We start from the raw sequence: 23,494 nt of genomic DNA on the forward strand, positions 1-23,494 counted from the left end.
ATAAATTGCAGTCCTCTAACTACACAAACAGCATCACCGTAAATGCATTCACCCCTTCTATTCCCCCATCATTCCCCTTGAATTTACTGCATACAATAGTACCTGTTAAATGGAGCCTTCAGTAGCCTAGATATATTACCTGGATATTTAGATAGCAAATGTTTTGTGATGTGCCACTAAAACTCAGTATAGTAGCCTTTACCTTTACTTTTAGGATAGTTAACAGGATTTAGATAGTCAAGTGCTTAAACCTAAACCTTTTCTTACCACTAAAGCTGTGCACTTTAAACACTTCAGTCTTTCATCATGTGTTTGAAGTACCTTTTTGCATCATGCTTTCTATTCAGTTTCTATTGTCTTCAGTTATACAATAAACGCTAAAGATGCATTTAAGTAGAAGGGATGTCCCACAGCACAGAGCCTAAGTTTAATTCAGGCTGCCTTTGAAGACAAGAAAAGTATTTCCAGCATAGATCAAGGCCAAAACCAGCATCAGTTTTATCCTTCAGTTATAATGAAAAACATTATAGTTGACATTCTTAGAGTGCTTTATATTTATTATAAAGTATTAAGAATTGAGTGTATGCAAAATGATTCTCTGTACTAGAGAATAAAATGACAGCTTTTACAAGTTATGCTATCCAGTACATGAAATGCTGCACATTAACTGCTTGAAACAGTATTTGCGATACAAGTGAAAAGGGGTAGACTTAAAAGTTTATTTATAATACAGTGTATTAGAAAGCACAAACAAAATAACATTCAAAATAAACAAGTTCCCAAAAATCTGAAGAAATCTTTAGATGACATGTACAGAGATTATACTCAAGTTTTAATATACATGTTATTGTTCCCCACAAGACACTCCACTTTACTGGATTGCTGGAACATGAAAGTTGGAGGTACAAGAAAAGTACCTCCCCAAACCACTTAAGCATTAGTTGGACAGAACAGCAATTTCCCGAAGTGTTCTCCGCAGTCTTTGGCTCTATTTTTCCTTACAGCCATATACTGTGGCAACACAAGTCAAGAAGAGAGATGGGCTCCAATTACAAGTATTGTCTATGCCAATCCAGTTATTGGGGAGTAGCTAGAGCAATTCAAGGCACTCTTCCTAGTGCTGCCAGCCCACAGATCTCCCTGTGCAGGACACAGCATAGTAAGAGTCAGTCAGGCTGGGCAATAAAGCATGTTCTTAGTGAAGGATGTGGAATGAACAATTCCAGACAAACCCCTCCAGAATGTCCGAAGTTCATTCATACTTCACTTTACAGGCACACCAGCATAAGAGACATTCATGTATATGCAGATAACACTTTAAAGCATGCTGCTTCAATGTGTTTAGTTGCTTTATTGTTAAGTGGTGTTGTAACATATCAGCAGCTTTTTGAAGATAGTGTTCACAGAGCAAGTTGAACCTAATCTCACAGTAAGATTTTAAGCCTACTTCACAGTTTAACAGTTGTCTCCCCCACAGTTGCTTTTCTCCTTCTCATTAAGAGGCAGTGTCTACAATTACCTTTTCCAACTGTTTGGCTTACAACATTTGCCATCATGTCAAACCTCAGAAAATGTACTCACAGTAACACTGCTTGCTCTGATGCATGTGGTATTGACACTTAATTGTAAGCTTCTCCCATAATATAAAATACCTTCCAGAGTAAAAGGATTTAAAGATATTGCACTGTTGTATTTTACTTTTGCCTCCCAATCTCATTCCAAGTATTTATGAAACTGTAAACAAATTTTTATACAGTCTTCAGTATTGTACACCTGCCTTCCAAGGAACTGGAAGGCAGTGACACCTTCGTTACAGATACAGTAGCCTAAGCACAGTGAAAGTTCTGTCCAGCTGCCCTCTTCGTACAGTAACCAACAAGCCACTCCTCCTACATTCACACCTTCAGCTTCCGCTTCTGATCAAAGTATGCATCAAATCTGGACAATGCGTACTCCTAGAGAAATAAGGAATATTATTAAGTACTTAAATGCATCTGTAACTGTATACACATGCAAGTGTTTTTTCTTTTGGGATAGGGAAGCATAAAGGTATTAACTGTGCCACCCTCCTAATCCAACTTCTTGGTGAGTTAAATCAGCTCTTTATTTGGGAAAGATTATCTCCCCAGAGAGATTTTTTGCCTCTACAATTTCCTGAAGTTTTCTATTTCAGCACTAGGGCTGCTGCCAAGAGTGTTAGAGAAAGAGCTTAAAAAAAGCTTTTGCAACATTTCCTGCAGGATATTCATTGCACCTGAGAGTTATATTACTTTGCAGCATTCTTTGTCTTGATAAAAGTCTTAATACTTGTGCAGTACCAAGAGTTAGGCTGATCTATTCGAAAAGGTCAACAAGCTGTCTAGTGTAGATAGTCTTTCTGCACACTGGATGTCAACATGAGATGTGCACTTTGACTATTCAGGTTCCAATTTTACACTCACTGCATGTGCTAGCTTCCTGCTTGCACAGGACCTTCCTGCAAAAGGATCATTTCACTGAAAGGCAATAATTCCACTGCAAGGTCTGATACATAAGGCTACTTTTACTATAAAACAGAAGGGGAGAATTTCTGAAATCTTTAGGTGGCTATTTCACCTCTTACAATAAAGTGCTCCACGTCATTTCTGATTGTCTGCATTTTTAATTAAATGAAACTAAGTTTAAAGACATACCAGGTAACCAAACTCAATGGATGAGATCTTTGCTTGTATAATAGACCACAAACCCCAGAAGAAGTGTGATGCAAGGGCAAACCTGAAAATTACAAAGCAGTGTATAGCATTATGGAATTAGTTCCATAAAATAATTACATTAGCCTTCCCACGTTATATTTTGTTCACTCCATTAGTACTCTATACAACATACCTAGAGCTTGCAATTGACAGACTTTATCACAGAAAAATAGCTCAAGATCTCCCTTAGCTGGAGTCTCTCTCCTCAAATAAGTATACTAGGTATCACAATAGAAGCTTCAAGCATACAGATGTTTTCAGAATATTGTTGGTTTACACTGCCATCAAAAGCTGTGGAAGGTAAGTTACCTGTTAACTTCTACCAACACTACTTCTTCTAGCTTGGACTTCTCTTCGTTGCTCAGATTTTGAAAGCCATCTTGGAATGCATATAGGTAACTAGAGATAAAATGAAGCTGGAAGGCAAATGATCAAGAGATTACTCTTAAGCTCAAGACATGTTTGCCTCTTTCAGAACATGGCAGGTCTTGTTAGTGGATACAGATATTAGCATGCCTACCTGTTGCTTCTTTGAAGGATACTTGAGAAAACTAGCTTTGAAGAATGGGTATTTCTCATATGTGTAATCATACATCCATTCACAGAAGTGATTCCCAATGTCAAATCCTCTAAAAAAAGACAATGATCAAGTTCCTCATTATTTACCTACTAGCCATCTGTTCTTACTCACAAAATCATAGAATCAGTAAGGTTGCAAGGGACCTCTAGAGATCATCTAGTCCAACCCTCAAGCAAGTGGCCCATATGGGGATCAAACCCACGACCTTGGCATTATTAGCACCACGCTCTAACTAAATGAGCTAAACCTAACCCCCATACTCAAGCAGGACTAAAATCATTAACTTTAACAGCACAAGGCAACTTTGTAGAATATACAACATCACCTGATAGTAGAAGTAGAAAACTGACAGCCCAACTACAACTGTTTTTTCTAAATACATTATTAAAGCAATTACTGAGTGGTCAACCAAAACTTCGCCAGCAACATAGGAAAAGAATAGACTTTACTACTAGGTTTTAAATCAGTGCAGACAGAATACCCAAGTATGCTTTAAAGCATCTTTAACAATGTATCAGCATTGTTACAGAGAGGTGATACTGATCAAACCCTTTAACACATCCCACCTTGATTGAGATTCAGGCTTTATGTTTCAGCTATGACAACATTATCTCAAAAGACTCCACATATTTAGAACATACTTAAACAGTTACTAAATGACTGAAGTTAAGAAGAACAGACAGCATTTTTGTTAACCATATAGTAAAAACAAGGATTACTGTTAATGTCTGTACATACAAGAACTGTTTGAAAGGACAGCATGAATAAGCAGAGATGCACGACGTACATGTACACATATAATCCTTATCTACTAGAGAAAAACTGATGTGCAGGAAGAGTCATTTGTGCCTCAACAAGTTGTCCAGTCTAGAGGACCAAAAAGCCCCCAAAACTTTGGCCTTGCTGTCTCTCAGCTGTGTCTGTGCCCAAAGTCATCAGGAACAAAACAGTTTTGATTAGTTACCACCACTAGTTAGCTCACCACTAACAGAGCTTAATGCAACTCATTAGAATAAACAAATAATCAGAAACCCAGCACTCGCTTTCACTGCAGCTTGCAGAAAGCAATGAGAAGACGACTAAAGTGATTTACCGGTAATTATAGCTACTGTATTCGAAGTCAATAAGCATCAGCTTTTGTTTTTCTGAATCCTCTCTGCCCTCCAAAAGCAGGATGTTACCTAAAAAAGGTTAAGATAATACAGCATATTCAATAAAGTCACAGGAAAATTGCAGAAGAGAAATACTCTGTTGTAAAAAATGTTGTTCAGACATCTCAGCCATCCCTTACATCCAGGCAGGAAAACGATAGGAAAAGCTGGGTTGCAGTGGCCTTAGATCTTATTGAAAGTTATGAGATGCACAATATAAACCTTCTGAAACTGCAAGTGAGAATGTTTCCAGCCCTGCACAGGCAAAAAAGTAAACTTTCTCTCATGGACCCTACTTTTCCACTGCCTGTAGCTTACAGCTAAATCAGCTAACACTACCAACCTTAGCAGCCCTTGCTAAACTGTTTTTCCACTGCCTGAGATTTGAATTACACAGCACCTCCCATACCTGCACAGTACTGCCACTGGTTACACACCTATGGGAACAAGAACCACTCTAACAGCTTGAAAGCCACAGACTGGCCACTTTGCTATTTCAGTGTACTGCTCAACAGCAGCTCATCTCCTCAGCCTGAGCTAACAAGGTCAGGCCCTCTGAGAACATGAGAGCCCTGCACACGGTGCATCCTCCCAGCTCAGCCTAGCTTACCCTCCACACAGTAAAAGTGAGCATAAACTGAGCCAAACTACAACATACGACCACTTTGAGCCCTGCTACTTATTTTGTTGGAGAACATGATTTCCAGGGAATGAATACTGAAAAGGGTGAATAAAACTTCCCTGATGTTTCTTGCTAGTCTAAATTGAGAACAACCGAATCATACTCCCTTAGTCATCATTTTTTCCCATTAACTGTACCAGTTCAGTATCTTTCTTTTAAAAGGGCTGAAGCCCATCCTATCCTGCTCATGTACGTTGCGGAAGGCTAGGGGGTATGATCCAAAACTTAAGGCTTCCAGCATCAGCTGACCTACACTAACAGAGCCTGTGTGCATGTTTTGCTTAATCCAGTTATGATACAACACATTCTCTTCATTTGCCCGAAGGGTTGCTGAGGCCAATGCATTTTGCTTTGCAACTGTTGCATGCTGGGAGCATACAGGCAGTTATTTCAGGTCAGCCCAGGGCAGTACCTTGATTATGTGATTACCTGTCAGAAGGCAAACAAGTGATCAGAAATGGCTTAAATTCGCATCACTGAGCAAGCACTGAAATATTAGCAGCTTACCTTCTTGACAGTCATTGTGGCAAAATACAACTGGTGATGAAGTAGCTTCAAGCACAGCTCTAGAAAACAGCAACATAATCCACAGTAAGTGACAAAACTCCTATGTTCAGTTCAACCTCCAGGTAAAATATGGATTTTGTTGGAAAAGTTTCAAGTGCTATTCACTTCTAGGAAAACTGTTCTCAGTTATGAACACAAGATCAGGATCACTGAGCAGCAGGGCAACTGACTATCCATTTGTAGTCAATATAATGAGATAGGCTTGGAGTAGTTACAGAATCCCCAAAAAATCTCTGCTCTAAAGTAAAGTCTTCATGGGGTATTATACTGTACAATGTTTTAGAATATATAAATTCATACTGAAACTGCACAAATTGGAAGACAGTGGTAGATAAAACCAACCTACCTTAGATTTTTCATTTCCTGGGGCAGATTGTAACTGAGGAGTTTGTTCAGTTTTCTGGTTTTGGATTCCTTGGAAAACTTAATCCTCAGCACTTGATTTAGGTATCTGTTAAAAACAAAGGCAATCATACAGCATTTATGGCCATAAGTATATTAGTCCTTCCATTCTAAAATGCCAGTAACACTAAAATGAAGATGGCTTAAACAAGAATGGCAAAAAGCGCATTTCATTTTTCAAGACAAATTTCAAGGTTATCAAGTAACTGGAAAGAGTTTTGGGGTGCAGTGAAAGCAGACTGTACTCTCATTTTCATGAAGAATGATTTACTTATCAAGATTATAGCAGGTCACCTTTTGCCACACTTTGCTTTAAAGTATTGCATAACTTACTTTTCCATTGTTCCAAAAAGCCACTTAGGTTCTTTATTAAATGGCATTTTCATGCCATGAAATCTAGCCATCTTCTCAGCTATCTCAGCAGATATGTCAGGTAAACTGAGTTCTTCAGTACTTAATTTTCTGCTCTGTAACAAAAAAATTATTCTTGAGAGAGTTAATAGAGAAATATGAATACTAGCATGAAATAATATTTTAGTAAGTTTTTTTTCCATGACCTCTTGTTTTAGAAAAGCAGTCTTCCCTAGCCCAGCTTACTTATGACTCTTGGTCAATTCTGTTCTATACCAAGGTCTTAGAAATTACCATATCCCACACTAAGAATATCCTCAAACCAGATTGAGTCTAAGTGTTCAAGAATATCAAAAGCATTTGCTCTTGTCACTATTAATGGGAAGTGTTACTCTATGTTTAGTATCTAACAGTCTTTATCTTTGTTTATTAGTCTGTCCTACAGCTAAAGAATTTTTAGAAATCTCTCCCTGGCAAGAGCTTTAATTGGGCTCTCCAACACCCACTGTAACTGTATCAAATTACAACTAGCAGTTACTACAGGCTGCCAAATGTGTCATTCCCACATCCATGCTTTTCTGGGCAGTCCAGAGACTGCCTTGTCATGATCAATTAGAACATTATACTTTGTGAACCAGTAGCTGTAATCATGAGCAGGACTTACAGGAATGAACTCCTCCAGTCGTCCTTGTGGAAAGATTCCATACAGCTTTGGGCCAAGAGCTCTCTCTGCAAGAATGGCAAACATAACACTTTCCAGAACCATGGCTTCTGCCCCCTACAAAAAAAACCCAAGCAGCATTAATTGGTGCTTGCACAGAAATGAAGTATCAACAAAAGCTGAACTGTCTCAAAGTGAGAAGGTTAGACTTAAAGGCTCAGCATTTTATTAACCAAATATTCTTGACTACTGACAATTTGTAGCTAGCATGGGAGCAATACAAATATTGTGCTTTACAGTTTAAAATTGGGGAAGAAAATATGTATGACTTCAGATATTGTTGCTAGGGTCAGCTGAAAGGAAGACTATGCAAAAAAAAAAAAAAAAAAAAACAAATTATCTTCTCCTCCCTAACCTGTAGAAACTCTGCAGATTTTTTTCTGAAGCAGTTTATCCTAATGAAGTGCAGTTCAGACTACAAATACCATCCTTAGCTACTTTAACACACTTTGGAACAGGACATTTTAGCTATGCAACTGAACAAAGTGAATGATTAAGCTAAGCAAGGTTTTCATTCAGAGGAATTAGGATCTGTTTCAGTTAAGCACATTTTAAGTCTTCCCTCTTTTTTGAGAGGGGGGAGAATAATTAGCAGACTATTCCCTAGGAATAAAAATAAACTTCTGCTAAGACAGTGTGTCTGAGTAAGCATTCTTCCTTTCCCACCTCCAAACACAAGAAACCCTGAAAGCCTATCACTTTTTTAAAAAAAAGTTCTTTTCATCAGTAAATTTAGTCCATCCCAATCACTTGGCAGCTAGCTTTTTTTTTTTTAATGACTAATTTAAAATTAACAGCAATAATAAAATATCTCTCAAATACAGTTAGTTACTGAAGTGTAGCTTTTCTTTGAGTAAGATTAGCTCTAAGTTAACAGTGACAGTACAAAGATACTGCTACATCTAGCAAATATGTCAACAGCAATTCAGATGTACTTAAATCCCAGAGATTTACTACAGACTAACTGCCCATGTTTGTACAACTTTCAAAAGGGTCGACTCATGATATTTACAAATGTAAAAAAATAAGCACAGGATGAAGAATGAAAGTTGTTCTCAGGTATTTTGGATTCAAAGCCTTTTGCATTACTATACTCCCTGCAGTCACAGACAGCAGGTAACACTTTCATACAAATTCTACTCCTGAGCCAGCTTTGGACAGTACCCTTGCTAGATTTTTGTTGTTGTTACTGCCTCACTTCTTGTTATTCTGGTATCTCCTTGGCCATACCCTGACCACCACCAACGATCTGAACTTTTCAGAGCCTAATGCCAACTGTCAAAAATCAAATTATATGCAAGCTGTTGAATGTCTGTTTCATCATCCACAGATACTAAGCTTAGCCTGTTCAAGGTACAAAAATCTGGTTACAGCAGTTTTGCCAGCTGTGCCCATTCAGAGGTCAACTACTCACTTTCACATCTGAGTAAAAATACAACCTCCTGATACTTGGATAACAGTGGTAGAGACCACAAAAGTGCCAAAAAAGGAATAGTATCCTACACAAGACCAAATTATTCCATTATTCATCTCCAAAAATATTCTATTAATTCCTACTTATGTGTTCTATTTTCTTCAGAATAGGAGAAAATTTGTTTTTCCTCATTTTACCCTTTTAAGTATTCCTTGGATAGACAGCTTGCTAATTTTATCCTAAGTTTTAAAAAGTCAGAATCCATTAACAAGAATAAGGTGTTCAGAAAAAAAAATTTACAACCATATTTTTTTCTAGTCCTTCACTCTTTTCTTATATTAAGAAAAGAGCCTATAACTGCAAACTTGCAAGTCTGTCAACTTGTTTCAGCAACATTAACAAGGATAGCTGCATCTTTCCTTGGGAGAGATCTGCTTCAAGCAAAAAATAGAGGCAGTCCAAAAGCAGCAGAATGAGCATATTCAAGTTTAAAGAGTCAGACCCAGAGCATTTAGAAGGCAAAAAAAGCTTTAAACAGAGCACCAGAAGGACCCCCTCTATTACGACAGATTAGTCCACTTGAGAACATGCCCAAGGACAGCTCTGAAATAACTCATCTAGACATCTCAGATGCCAAAGTTTCTGCTTCATAGCAGTATCTGATGAATCTTTACCAGCTCTCCATTCCATATCCCTACTGCTAGGGGTAAATGGGGAAATAAGGTACTAGATGACATGAGAAAATCCTAACCATTATCAAACTTGAGTAAAAGCACTGTCATCAAACTTCAGTAAAATGTACTTTGTCTCTTCCCAGACTACAGCCATACAGACACTTAAATTCAGACAATTATCTTTTCAGTTAAAAGTTCATTTACAGTCTGATGACTTTTAAAAAGGATCATGCATAACTAATTAGGTATCTCAGTGCCTTCAAATATTCTGCAATATAGTTACACTGCCAAGATGACAGCCTGTTAGTTTAAGTTCTGAAGCTCTTTTAACATTAATCTCAGTTTTAGACCAACAGGTCTATAAATGTGAGCATTTGTACTTAATGCGTGGTTTTGGAGAGAATACGGCCACTCACTTAAATGAATACTTCATCCTAAATGTTGCGTTTCAAACTAATTATAAATGGCCTTTACAAGACTTCTCTAGTATGCTACTCCAATTCAGGCCAGGACAATCCTTTAAGCTAGAATTGAAGATTTTGCTCTATTCTTACTTTAACTAAAAACACTACAAAATACATAAAAGTAATATTTTGAGAAAAAAAAAAGCAACTAGTGATCCCAATGTAAGATGTTTATAACCCTTTTGAAAAGGCCTTATGAACTGACAGAAGACTATCCTGTCTCATCACACCTGTAGAACACAAGGCAGTACTGAACAACTACAGTGCTTTTGCCAATAACAGATTATCTAGAGCATTTCTGGATTGCCCGGAGGTTAGCCTTTTCCCCAAAGGATCCAATTAACTCTCCTGACCAAATCTTCCTAGAAATTTTACCTAGACACAAAGTTATCACGAATTCCTGTCATGGTAGATTTGAGTTCATTGATCCAGAAGTGGAAATTCCAGCGCTATGGGATTCATAGCAGAAAATAATCTACCAGCATTTATCAGAACTTAGAATCACTATTTTCAGGCAAGAAACCAGGACAGTTCTGAAGTTCAAAGTCTCACTTCTTGTACTGCAAGACTTCTAAGCTGCTAGCACCAGGTGGGGTTTGTTTGGGTTATGTTTTTTTTTTTTTTTTACAGCTTCAGAAATTTTAACGAAAGATCCAGTAAAAAAAAAAAACCCACCTCCATTATTAATCTCTGAACAAAACTTAACAATCAATCCAGAACTTTTTCAATTTAGTCTTAGTTCAACTGACAAGTTCTTCCAATAAGCTTAACTGAAAGTTCAAGAAAACTTCAAAAGCAGCAGTTCAACAACCAAAAAAAGTTTCAGCTCAGTTCAGCTCCAGGGTGGGGAGAGGGGGAAGTCACAAAAAACCACTTGAACAGAGGGGTTTCAGATGGCATTCTCAGAGGGCAGGAAATATGGGGGGGGGAGGGGAGCAGCACTCATCAAACTTGATTAAGATGTACTTTGTCTCCTGCCAGATCACAGCCAAAACTATCACGGAATTAAAAAAAAAAAAAGGTAGTGCATACAAGCAAAGCATCTGGCTAACATGCTGTAGCGGTACTCCTTACTTAGGAGAAAAATTGCCAGGTTAAAAATCTGAACTACCATATTTTGTTTGGGGGATGTTTTACGGTAAGTTACACTAAACTAGACATTATGCTGGGTGAGCAGAAATAGTTCCAAATGCAAGAATTTTAAGACTTGCAGAGCATGGTTGATACAAGCACTACACTAATCAAAAACACATTCAGAAGTAAAGTCTTTCCAGCTCTGAATACTTCATTCTGAAGAATCAAGTGATGTAATATAAAATAGGCAATATATAAAGCAGAGTACTGACTCCCCTCAACTACAGAAAGAAACTTACCATCAAGAAAGCAATAACATCAGTGTTAGGCTTGGTAAGAAACCATTAGGTCAGCCGTGGCAGGAGCAGGGCTCCTGTTAACACTGGATGCTTAAATCTTTCCAAGGCACACACACATACCCATACAGCTATGTTACTCCTATGAGCAAATTAGGCTTATTTTCCTCATTACTCTTTACAGATTCTAAAAATGCACTCCAGACACCAGGACCACCATTAGTTCAGAACAAGCAAGACCACATTTCTACTTGCAAAATTCTGTAAGACAAGCAAATTAAATTACTTACTTGCAAGTCATTTTCCTTCTGAGATTGTACAGACCCTCCTTTATTACAGGACCTCTATGAATGAGAAAAAGCAAACACAGTGAGAAGATGAAGTTTAACATGATTAATTTGCAACCACCAGAACAAAGGGAGTAGAAGTGCCAGCTATAATTAACTAGATGACTCAACATTCTCTTGATCTGTGACAGCTACAGCACTAGTATCCATCTGACCTCTGACCACAACACTATTTCACTGATTCCAAAACCTTTCAAAAGGATGTGCCATTGAGACCAAGCCACTCCTGTAAGTAGTCCAGAAGCTGGGTTTCAGGTTTCTATTGTTTCCTGTTATTTCAAAACAGGATTTCAATATACTGCAAGTTTAGAAGAACATTTTAAATTAAAAAAAAAAAAAACAGTAAATCTCTCTGCACGACATCTGGGAAGATATTCTTCCTGCAGCTAAAGCACTTTAGAGATGACATGGATTACAAACAAATTTTAGAAGGACTATTAGTAGAGTTGCATTTTGAAGCTTGCAAAGCACTTGCTTTTTCTATTACTTAATAAAAGTAAAGACTTTTGGAAAAATTAAAAAACAGATTTTCATCACATGTAATATGCTCTCTAGGCCATTTGTACATATACCACCGGCTATGCAAATCCAGCTTTTCTTTAAATGAGCTACCCACATTAGCTAGTGATGTCTTGTTATGAATGGCACTCTACAAACAAAACTAACCAATCCCATGCATAAGATACTGTAGTAGGATTCTTAACAGTCATTATATACCAGTTTCAGAGTATTAAACCACACCCTCAGCAACTGAACCCTCAATGGCACATACTTTTAATAGAGCTATGCATTTAAAAGTCAAGATGCAATAAAAACTTTGTCTTTTAAAGGGTCTGAAGGTAAGGGGAAGAGAAAGCAAGTATTTGCTTAGTGACAGTTTGTGGCTGCTATTTATGTTGCAATTCCACTGTTGGCTGTTTAAACCAGGCAAGGTTTAGAGGCCCATAAAGGTAGCCTGCATCTCCACCTTCTAAATAAAAGCATTTGATTCATAGAACCACGTGCATACCTTTCTGTTGCAAAGCTCTAACATATCCAAAACAAGGGTGGAAATATGAACTTAACAATACCGTTAAGCAACACGAGCTGCCTTAAGTACCATACAACAAGCTAATGATTTACACAAGCTATGCAGTTACAGTATTTCAAAAGCTATAGAAAAAGTATAGTTAACATGAATCGATGGTCTTTCAGCAAGTACTTCCCATTCCACTAGGATAGTAAGTTTAAAACAAGACAATATGAGAACTACTATTTGTTTATATTCCTTTCACGGAAATTAATAAAGTCAAAGCACATCCACTAAGGCTAAGTGTATAACTACACAGTAATATTTAAGTCATTTACAGAGGGCTTCTCTGAACAAGCATGTCCTACATCAATACCACTTTGCATCTTACTGATTTTTCTTGAACAGTCAGAAAGTTACTCACCATCCAGGAGTCTTTCCTGATTAATGGTGCTCTCAGAATGGTTCAGTTCATCAGAAGGTAAGCAGATTAGGCTTTTCCCTAGAACCTGAACTGGCATCCACTTCCCAAAAGTCATACTGTATAAAGAGGCTAGCCAGTTCTATGAGTACACCTCAAATCAGTGTTGGAGATATCTTTATGGCATCTACTGTGCCATTAGAAAGAGACAGTTAGGGATGTGTACTGCAGAGTCATCAGAAAAGCAGGCTTCTGCAGCATCCCTTCCTCTTTTCTGTTCCCTCAGCACAGAACATGTGTCAAGAGGAGAATGAATACTAAGTAATTTGTAAATAAATAACTTGCAAATATGAATGGGAGCTTGGAGAGGATCAGTCTTCACAAGTGGCCATATACTCAGCCTAGAATTAGGTAAGTATCCAGTAAGTGTGGTCAAGGAGTGTATTAAGTAAGCAGGCTGCAGTTTTTAAGTACTAGAAGTTTGAAAGCACAGATGTTGAGGTACTGATTTGATTATTTTCTGACAATACAGTCACCTATGAGAACAGTGGTTCAAAATGAAACATCTCATACCATGAGATAGTTAAGGCACAAATTTGGTTCACAAGCTCTTGTCCAAAACAATGAAAAGTTCAGTATGCTACAGACTGAAGTGAGCTATTGGAGTTTAAGTCCAATTTTGGGAGCTATTTACTGCAATACCAGTGAATAGCTTTTAATTACCTCAATAAGCGAATGATTGAAAACCTCCTGAATGTTCTTCTCAACCCCTCTCTACATGAAAACATTAACTAGAAAGGACATGTGTTCTACATCTTTGAGAGCAAGCTATCACTTTGTTTTTGTTTGTAGCATTATCACTTCACTGTTTTTGTTATGATGAGAAAGTTTATTTTCAAAGCAGATTAAGAAAGCTTACTAAAATTTTAGTCAAGAGGCATCACTGAGTACAGCTATTATAGCTGTAGAGACTATAAATAACTTCTGGCTTCCATACTTTGATACACTGCTCACTTGAATTTTATTTTAAGGCACCATGTTTCAGGTATGAGATCAAAGTCTTAGAACTGAAAGACATTCCGCACCATCTGATCTGTCATCAAAAGATGACCAGTGTTTACATTAGCTAGATGTGGCAGTTTGTCAAGGCCCAACTAAGTTGCTCATCATGCTCTCCCTAAGGCCCCAATTTTTTCTCTTGTAACTAGAAGATGAATTCCGTACCACAAAACCCCAAATGAAACAAAATTCTGCTGTCAAGCTTAAGGGAAGGAGGAACTTGCAGCCTTTCCAAAGTAACCATTAGCTCTGTCTGCATGTTTAAATCTTGCTTTAAAACTCCATTTTTCTGAGTTTACTCAGTAGTTTTCAGATGAGTCTGAAACAAAGTATTGCAGTATTTTCAAATCCTAAGGAATTACAAGAAACTGCTTGAGAAGTTACAGAAGCAATCTATATGGTGGAAACCTTAACTCTAGAGGCTGTTGGAAGACACTGATCTGAACTGCTAGGTACTTGGAAAGCCAATAATTAGAATTCAGCAGGGATTTTCTTTCTGCTTCTGAGAAGTTGCCTTAGAGCACTGATCTATGCTAGACCTAAAGGAACTGAGACTAGTTTACTGAAGCTCTAAGATCTAGCATAAAGAAGAATTTCCAGTGCGAGTCCTACAAAAGCCACAAGGACGTCTCAAATCCTCTTCACGTCAAGTTACCATTCTCTCATGAGGGAGCAGAGGAAAGGAAGGGGCAATATTCTGATAATTTATTATTGCTCTAAACATTCAGATGCACAGACAGTAGCTGGTGCTACTTTAGCCTTATTTTTAAACAATGAAATCCAGTACTAAAGAAAATGAAAGCTGTAGAGAATGCTCCAACTTCAGAGATCTCATACTATACCGTGAATCGTGTCTGTCACCTGGAAACCAGAGTGCTCTAGGCACGATCGCATGGGCAAGCCTGCAGCAGAGAACACATGCATATACAACTAAAGTGGTACATTACCCCCAGAACACCCTTAACGCCACCCAACACAAATATATCCCCGTAAGAGGTGTTTGGTTTCTTTCAAGCCGTCTGCCAGTGCCAGGGATTTGTAGTTACTCCATGCTACGAACAAACATGGACACCAACAATCACAGAAGACGTTGATAATTACAGTAACAACAGCAGTCTGCATTTTATTTAGTTACAAAAAAAATAAAAGGCAGCAAGGCAGGTATGAAAAAAGTTACCACAGCACTGTGGCGATCATTTATAATTATTTGTGTCTGCTCATACAGAAAATGAGACACCAGAGGGGAATATTAGATATACTGGTTTGGTTTTCCTCATTTATAACCAAGAATTTGTTTTGACTGTTGCAAAGTAACAGAGCCCCAAGTGAAGCAGAGTTCAAGGTTCTTTTGACATGTGTAAAAGAACGGGAATCAATACCCAAGTTACCTTTTGATAGGTGAACTTCAAGTAAATTCTTTTTTTGATTGATGCTAGCATTTGTTGAAATCCTACTGGCATTTCTAACATGTGAGAAGTTTTAGTTGTTCTGAATTTAAGTAAAAAAAAAAACTAGCGATCTGTGTATGAATATGAAATCCAATCTTAAAGCCCAAAGATTAAATGGCGTATTGTTGGAGAAGCTTTTGTTTCAGTGGTTATACACTGACATAGCCAAGAATTAAAGACACTTTGTAATGAGGAAGTTTTACTTTCATGCTCCCCTTATAATTTAGTTAACCAAACTGGAGCAGAAACGAGAAGCAGAGTAAGACATTTCCCTTTTTCTGTTGTATGACATATCTGCATTGTGCCTCACATTTGAGTTTTAATGTGGTTAGTACTTTAACCTGTCACAAGCACAAATACTCGTCTTTAAAACAAAGTTCTGCTCAAGGATGTACTCAAGAGAAGTCCTTGATTTTTAAACGTCCATGCCAGGGAGACCATTCATAATAATGGCCAAGACAGTTCAGTTCATCTCCCCCCAACTCCCTCCCCCCAAAACATTCATGCACACAAAAAAATTGGCTTAAACATATCAGCTATGACAGAGAAAGGCACAAAGCCTTCCCTGTGTGGCAGCTTTAGCCAACTGGCATGGCTTATACTGGATGAGTTTCATGTACTGACATTTGTGTCTTCCAAGATTCATAATAAGCAAACTGGGGTTATTTTCAAACTGTAAGAGTTCCTTTAAAAGGTGGCTCAAAAAGATCATAGTGTCAGTACTATTCATTCTTAAGTTAGTATCTGATATCAATTTTTCACTTCTATTCAAAATTTCAACCTAAACTTATCAGATATGTCTATTTCAATTTGATGCAGGTTGCTACAGTATTTACAGTAAAGAATACAAGGAACTGATATCACTTGTGCTCCAATTTCAACAGAAAGTAAAATGGACAAGAGTTAAAACATGCTACAAAGGCTCAAACAAACAAGTGGTAACTACTAATACCCAGTGGCAGTTAAAAAATTGAGAAAAAAGTCTTTATTTTAGGACAAGGCCTCAAAACTCAAAAGTTACTTAAGCAGTTTCCCTTAATTTCTAGAGGGCTTTACAGTTAAGTGACATTAGCAAAAGGAAGTAATTTGCTATTCTTTTGATAAAGATTCAGCTCATGCCACCCAGAAATTCATGAGACTCCTAAAGTGAGGTTTTCAAAATACCCCAATAAAAAACAGTTTGCTTATGTTTTAACTTGCATTTAAGATACAAAGGCTGGAAGAGACAAATGTTTGTTGACAGAAATTGTGAACCTCAATGCAATCTGAAAGTTTTACCTTGGGACCTTCTCTGCTTACTTAACCTTTAGTGAACTGCACCAACAAGAGCAGTCATTTCACTGCCACTAGGGAAATAAAGGAAGTTAGACATCTCAAAAGATCCTTTAACACCAAGAGCAGAAAGGTTAGAAAGTTATGAACACACTTTCAATTTTCAAATCAAATTAGTTCTTTGATTTTAGAGCCCAAAATTTTATTTTGATTTCTTCAGTGAATAGGGGCATAGAAAAGGCAAGTTAAGAAAAAAAACCTGAGAAGAGGGCAACCAAATTCTAGTCTACCTTTCCTTAAAAAAAAAAATATCAAGGAAAGACTACATTTCATCACAGTACTTGGGCAACAGAAGTTCTAACACTACAGAAGTTTCACAGCCCATTTTCCTACTCAACCTTCTATGTATTAAATCAACATTACTGTAAAGTCATATGTAATTAAATATATCTTATCAATGCCTAGGAATCACCTTGAAAAACAGTTGAGTTTCTCATCAACATTTTTTCTACTTTACTTTTGATTTCTCCTAAGCCAAAAGAAAGACTATTTAAACTTGAAATAACAAACTTCTAAATGGTAGTCTTGTTTATACGTTCAACTTTCCCAACACATATAGGGTAAGGTAGCAAAGTGCTCTATGCTATATTAAACCAGTGGAATCTTTTACATCTTTGTGGTAAAGCTTGCTACCATGGGAAAGCTAGTATTACTATTTATATAATAAAAGAACATTTTAAAGCCAGGTATGTGACAGTATCCAATGAAATTTTGAAAATAAGTTTGGTTAAGGCAGCAGAAGCAGGAAGACTGGGCTGAAATTTCAATAGCAGTCAATGTCCTGCCAACATTGGATCAGTTATTCAAAGTGACTGAGTATTGGAAAAACATCAAATTAATGGACAATAAAACCAGACCCTCTAAGTCAAATAGAAACAATTGCCAACATCCAAATGTAATTTTATAAAGCTGTAATTTTTCATGAGGTTAAACACTGTTACATTATAACGATTCATTGCAACACAGTCAAGGTCTAGCGGAGCAGGGTAAGAGAAGATCTGTTGTACAGTTGTGCAGCAATAGTCTGTTAACTTTAGAAGAGATCACCTTTACAAAATATTCTGGATATTGAAGTTTAGAATTTGATAAGAGATTTGCCAACCATTTCTCTAAAGATTTGACAGATGTCAATGCTATTTACATTTTACTATTATTTTATTGACCAAATAAAAGGAAAAGTAACAGTGGAAGAGTGTTTAACAAACACATTGTTAAGATTTTATGCCAGCTACAAGGCATATCACACACTCAGGAAGACATGTTTTGGAATGAAATGACTGTATGGTATTGGATGTTTGCACTTCATTTTATTCCAATACTGTGTACTGTATTTTTTTCCAGTAACTATTACACAAATATCCATGAGGTCTCTAATAAAATGCCTGAGCACTGTATGGAGTTTAATAAGAGCTTCAACATAGTCTCAAAAGGATTCATAAGTGATACCAAGATTAATATTTTAAGTGGTTTAGTTTTGCATTCTTGCTAGTTATGCCAGAGTCCTACATACTGTACAGAAGCAGATTTTAATAACTGTTCTGGAACACCACAGTCCAAACTTAACACAAACAAAACATTACTGATCAAATGGACAGCAAATGAGCCTTCAGCTGATACACGCCAGTCAGGATCTGTGTAGAAAGGAGTGTAAGTTCTAGACAATACCAAACTATAGAAAGAACTATCTTAACCTAGAAGTCTATCCCACTACCACTAAGACACATTCCCAAGCGAATAGAACAGCACACATTTGCAGTGTGTCACAGATGAAATCTCCAAACATATTATGATTAAGCCACAGGAGGCCCTCCCACTCCCAAAGCATTCTACATACTCACCATCTGCAGGATTGCACCGTATAAGCGCAGGAGAACTTTTCGCGGTTCATCTGCAACTGTCTCAGTGGTATCAGGTAGTGAGCATTGAAACAACATGTTGCTGAGGCCACCTCTATGAAGAGAACAATTATGTTCTTTAGCTAATTTGGAAGAGCATGCGCTTTTTACATTGAAATGCACTAACATGTTTCACATTCATTTATTGTGAATGATTAGTCTGCTCTAACATAAGAAACAGCACTTTTTATAAGACTACCAATACCTCACAACATATAACACTTCAACAACAAAAAATAGTGAGTTAATAGCTTTATGCTTCTTTAGGTGTAATTCACCATAAAGATCTAATGAGCCAAGTACAGCTCAAGCTATAACTGGATTGAAGTAAAACACAGTAGGCAATTACAATGAGGTTTAGACTTCTGTTAACTTAAATATTTACAGGACTTCAGATTCAGATAGCACTGGCAGAAAGCTTTGACTACAGCAAATAATTTCTGAGGAAAATGAGAGCAGATGCACCTGAGTAACATTTTTCTACTGCTAGCTCAGCAAATGTCACACTTGATAACCCTTAAATGGTCAAGGCAGATATTACTGACTGATACAGATTTTAAAACTGATTAGGAGGCAAGGTGGACATACTGGAATTTACTTTCAGATTCAGGAACAGAATATAGGCAGCATATAAAACTGTTTCTGCTCCTCAAGTGGTGGGAGACAGGTTACTGACAACTTGACAAAGCCCCAACTAGAAAGTGATGCTGGAGTCTTGTTAGATATACTTGGTTGCATATACAAGCAGAAAACAGCAAAACATGCTTAACACCTTGTGCAGTGAAACCAATCTTAACTAGCAAACATGCCATTTTAGACTTATCACCATAATCTTTCATACTCCATTTTGGACTGAAGCCCCTGTGCTAATACAATTAAAAAGATAAAAGTAACCTAACAAATCAAGGTAAAAATTCACTTGAAATTAAGAAATGCCTCGGAGAGCCACTGGCTATTAGGTGTAATAAAATTAAAGTGCACCCCAAGAGTACTTTAATGGGATACATGTTTTCAAAATACTAAGCTCTCCCATATCATATTTATCCCCATCCAGTTCTTATGTTATTCCATTTACTAAGCTCTTCATAAGCTTATTAAAGCTCCCTTTATTTGGCATTGATACTCTTCATTTGCAGTCCTATCAATATTACTGCTAAAAAAAATTACATTTTTTCCCCAAGTACTGTAAATAAAACACTTAACTGCAAAACTAGATTCAGGATTTAAAGTAGCTCCATAAAAAAAAAAAAAAAACAAACAGCTTTCTCACTCTACATTCTTTACTACATTTTCTACAGTTCTTCTGCATCTCCATTGCTCAATACATTAACAAAATTTCCTATTCCCCTCCTGCAGTATAGATTTTCCCCCCATTACTTCTCCTTCCTCCGTGTACAAAAAAAAGAAGTACCGAAACCTGCTTCACTTGCAAAGCAGAAATGCAAATCAGCTCTACTGAAAAACTTGTCTGTCTCACCATTAACAGACACCTTTCAAAAAGATGTAATGCAAATATGCCAGTTAGGAGTAACGGGATGAGATAGTACAGATTGCAAATTTTATCTATAGCATGCTACTTTCTCAACTTATTGCATTAACTCTAGAATTTAAACAGTAATACTTCTGACATTTTTCTTCACAAAATATCCAGTCCTTCATAATGCCCAGAGCACTGAAGTACAACTATTTGATATTACCATGCAGTGAGCTTTGATTCCAGGAAGCCATGACAGATCCAAATAGCTAAAATGCAGTTCTTACTCCTAACCTGACACTCATCTCTGCTTTTTCAAATAATTTCCTGAGTTTTTCTTACAAATGAGACAGATTTTCTGGAGGAAAAAGCTACTAAAAACTGGCTGGCCTATATTTACTGGGAGAGGCTACACAGAAAATAGTTTGGTCTATGGATCCAGAGCCAACAATAGAGGAGGAATAATCAAGAAAACAGGGTAAAACAGCAGCTGCATAATGAACTCAAGAAAGCAGACAGAAGAGAACCAGGCAGCTTGGCAGGCAGCCAAACAATGATGTTGAGAGGCAAGAGATACCAAGTAACTTTGAACCATGAAGGTGAACAGGTAGAAAAAACAGAACAGACAGAAAGGATATCAAATATGAAGAGCAAAAACATACTATTCTGAGACAATCAGAGCATTGGCTAGTTATACTATTTACATTTTTCGTGCTAAACTTTTTTTTTTTTTTTTTTTTTGGAAAATGCATACCTACTTTTCTAAGCCCTTGCTCTAGAAAATGCTGAAAGTATGAATATGTAAAGAATAGCAGACCTTCGCACATTCAAGTTTACTGTATAAAGTGAATAAGAGTTAGAGAATCCTGTAAAGAATAGTTTTATTAAACACGTGTTTGTATACAAACCCTTCTCCCACCAGCCCCAAGCAGGAATACCTCATTTTGGCTGAGCTACATTGCACAGGAGTTCCACTATAGTTTTATGCACTTAAGACTTTAAAAGTATCTCTAATCAACATAATTCATACAGAAGGCCAAAAAGGCATTGCGCTCCATAAAGGTCAATATACTCAGCAGCTTAAGGGTCAAAGGAGCATATCTCATCTTTACATAGATAAAGCTATCAGTTAAAAATCGATGACCAAAACCTATTTAATGGCAAGCCCTTCCAGAATGTCACCTATCTTCAAAGTTGTCCATAACTTTCACAAAAGCAGGGCCACAATAGTCTGACTTCCTTATATTTGTGCTCTGATTAGTCATGAATCTATTTCTTCGCTCTCAAAAGAAAGCCTGGACCTCTTCATCCTACGATATCAAGTATCTAACAGCTGTGCAAACATGATTTGCACTGGTACAGACAAAATAGCTATGCTGGCAAAGACATATAGGAGCACACATACTGAACACCTCATCTTTTTCAAAATCAGAACAAGCCAAAGTAATTTCATGCTGCATTCTCCATCAATGGAAGTGGTAGAGGTGAAGTTCTTTGCAAAAAGAGCAACTGCCAATCAGTAAGATGGAACACGCTAAACTTAAGCCCACTCACTCCGCATCCCAACTTGGAAACTATCAAGCCATTTTAAAGTGGTATCTCAAACAGAAGGAAAGTTTCCAAGAAATGCAGAAATCTAAGGCTTCAGGAAGTAAGTCTCAAAGTCAGCACACACACTGAATGAAAATAGAATTAAGTTAGTTAAATTACAGAAATATTATCAAACTAACCTACCCAACCTCTGCCCCTTTATAAAGTTATCATCCCTTTTAACAGAAATAATTAAAAATAAAGAATAATCTGTACTGGCTTCCAAGGAGTTAATTGTTTTTATTTAACACAGTTAGAAGTGATTGTTTTCAATTACAGTTTTGTGGATCACATAGAGCTCTGTCAACAGTTTATGCCCTCTTAACATGACTAACTAGGGGTAGATTTGCATGGTTTGCATGCACAAGCAAAACGATAAGCACTAGAAAAACAAAATAAGACTCGAGGAGAAAGACAACTGTCTCTAAACTGTGCTGACTGGAGCACCAAGACCCTTTACAAGCAGCTTTTAAAACCGAAACCCATGAATTACCACTAGTTTAACTCGAATACAGGAATGAGACAAAAAGCAGCAGTTCTGCAAAGCCACGGATCCCAAACACATTACATATGGCTTCGAGAACATCCCCACTTTACGCACATCTGCTGCCAAAAATCAGTCTCCTGCAAGCTGTTGGCGTGCTGAGTCACAAGCACTTGTTACTATATATGCGAAAAGATGATTCACATCACCCAGACACCCCATTTATCGGCTAACTTGTGAATTTCGGCCAAAAAGAGGCAGTGCCAATAGTCTTACCGGCTCGGCCGCTTCTACTGGAGTGACTAGGGCGGGTGGGGGGAGGGGGACACCCGCCGGTTCGGGGTCGCGGCGCTGCCGCAGCTCTGCGGCACCGGCCGCCTCCCGCCGGGTTTGCCGCAGCGAGCCCCGGGCGCAGCCGGCTGCGGCGCCCTACGGGGAAGGGCGGAAGGGAAGGGGGAGGACGGTGCCGACGGCCAGGCTCTGCGGCCCCGCGGCATCCCCCCACCTCCTCACCCCCGTGCCTGCGTGAGGAGCGGCGGGGGGGGAGGGGGGCGGAGAGGGTGGTGCTCCCAGCGCCCGCGACCCGAGCGCCCAGGCGGGAGGCGGATGCGCAGTCGCTCCCCACGCGGCACCGCGCCTGCCCCGCCCCCCCGGCCCCGAAGAGCGATTTCAGGACATTTTTTTTTTTGGGGGGGGGGGGACACCCAGACCTAAAACAAACCCCTGCCTTCCCCGAGGAAGCGGCGCAGCCGCCCCCTCTCCCGGCGCTGACCTGATGGGGCTGATGCGTAGCTGCTCCTCCCGCAGCCCCCGCCAAGCCCCCGGCAGGAACTCCTTACACCACAGATACGCCTTGCGCCGCGTGCGGGGGTCCAGCGGCGGCTCCTCCTCGGCCGGCGGCGGCAGCAGCGAGGAAGGCGGGGTCATGGCGCCCCCGCCTCTGCCCGCCGCCACCAGCTCTTTCCCCTCAGGGTCGGCGAGAGGGGTCGGCGAGAGGGGCTGCCCGGCAGCGGGGAGGACGCCGCCGCCCCCACCGGAGCCGGGGCTGCAGCCGAGGAGGAGCCCGAGCGGGGAGGGCTCCGGCTCGCCGTTACAGAACTTGGTCTTCATGGCGCGTGAGGGGGCGGCGGGCGGGCGAGAGGGGGGCAGCGGGCGCGGCGGCCGTTGCGGCGAAGGACAGGCCGGCGTGGGGGGCGCGCGCGCGCGACTTGCTCTTTCGCTCCTCGCGTGCGACCGGCCACCGCGCGCACCAGCTGCAAGTGAGGCGCGCGCTGGCCGCCGTCCCCGCCTTTATAAGCCGCGCGGCACGCGGGCCCGCTCACCTCAC

At 39.0% G+C, this 23,494-nt stretch overlaps 1 protein-coding gene across 3 annotated transcripts; it reads right to left on the reverse strand.

Moving 5' to 3' along the window:
* Positions 1–705: 705 nt before the first annotated feature.
* CHKA (choline kinase alpha) lies at positions 706–23,409 on the reverse strand. 3 transcript variants are annotated; one of them, XM_062576531.1, is made up of 12 exons: positions 22,940–23,409; positions 18,563–18,674; positions 11,399–11,452; positions 7,130–7,243; positions 6,448–6,581; positions 6,059–6,163; positions 5,653–5,711; positions 4,406–4,493; positions 3,253–3,361; positions 3,042–3,148; positions 2,673–2,754; positions 706–1,955 (listed from the first exon to the last, which is right to left on the reverse strand). In XM_062576531.1, the coding sequence occupies exons 1-12, from the start codon at positions 23,275–23,277 to the stop codon at positions 1,896–1,898; spliced, it is 1,362 nt and encodes a 453-aa protein (XP_062432515.1). In that variant the 5' UTR covers positions 23,278–23,409; the 3' UTR covers positions 706–1,895. The 3 variants fall into 3 exon arrangements, with proteins under 3 accessions (XP_062432515.1, XP_062432516.1, XP_062432517.1); XM_062576532.1 differs by having other exon boundaries at positions 4,406–4,488; positions 5,648–5,711; XM_062576533.1 differs by lacking the exon at positions 22,940–23,409 and adding an exon at positions 22,444–22,525.
* Positions 23,410–23,494: the final 85 nt, after the last annotated feature.

Source organism: Rhea pennata, chromosome 5, assembly GCF_028389875.1.
Source record: "Rhea pennata isolate bPtePen1 chromosome 5, bPtePen1.pri, whole genome shotgun sequence".
In the NCBI taxonomy this organism is placed as follows: domain Eukaryota; kingdom Metazoa; phylum Chordata; class Aves; order Rheiformes; family Rheidae; genus Rhea; species Rhea pennata.

Coding starts and splice junctions, on each gene's coding strand:
- CHKA (XM_062576531.1), bottom strand. CDS start 23,277: ATGAAGACCAAGTTCTGTAACGGCGAGCCGGAGCCCTCCCCGCTCGGG. Junction 3,149..3,252: donor ATCCTTCAAAGAAGCAACAG/GTAGGCATGCTA, acceptor TTTGCCTTCCAG/CTTCATTTTATCTCTAGTTA. Junction 2,755..3,041: donor GTGTTGGTAGAAGTTAACAG/GTAACTTACCTT, acceptor TGTAATTTTCAG/GTTTGCCCTTGCATCACACT.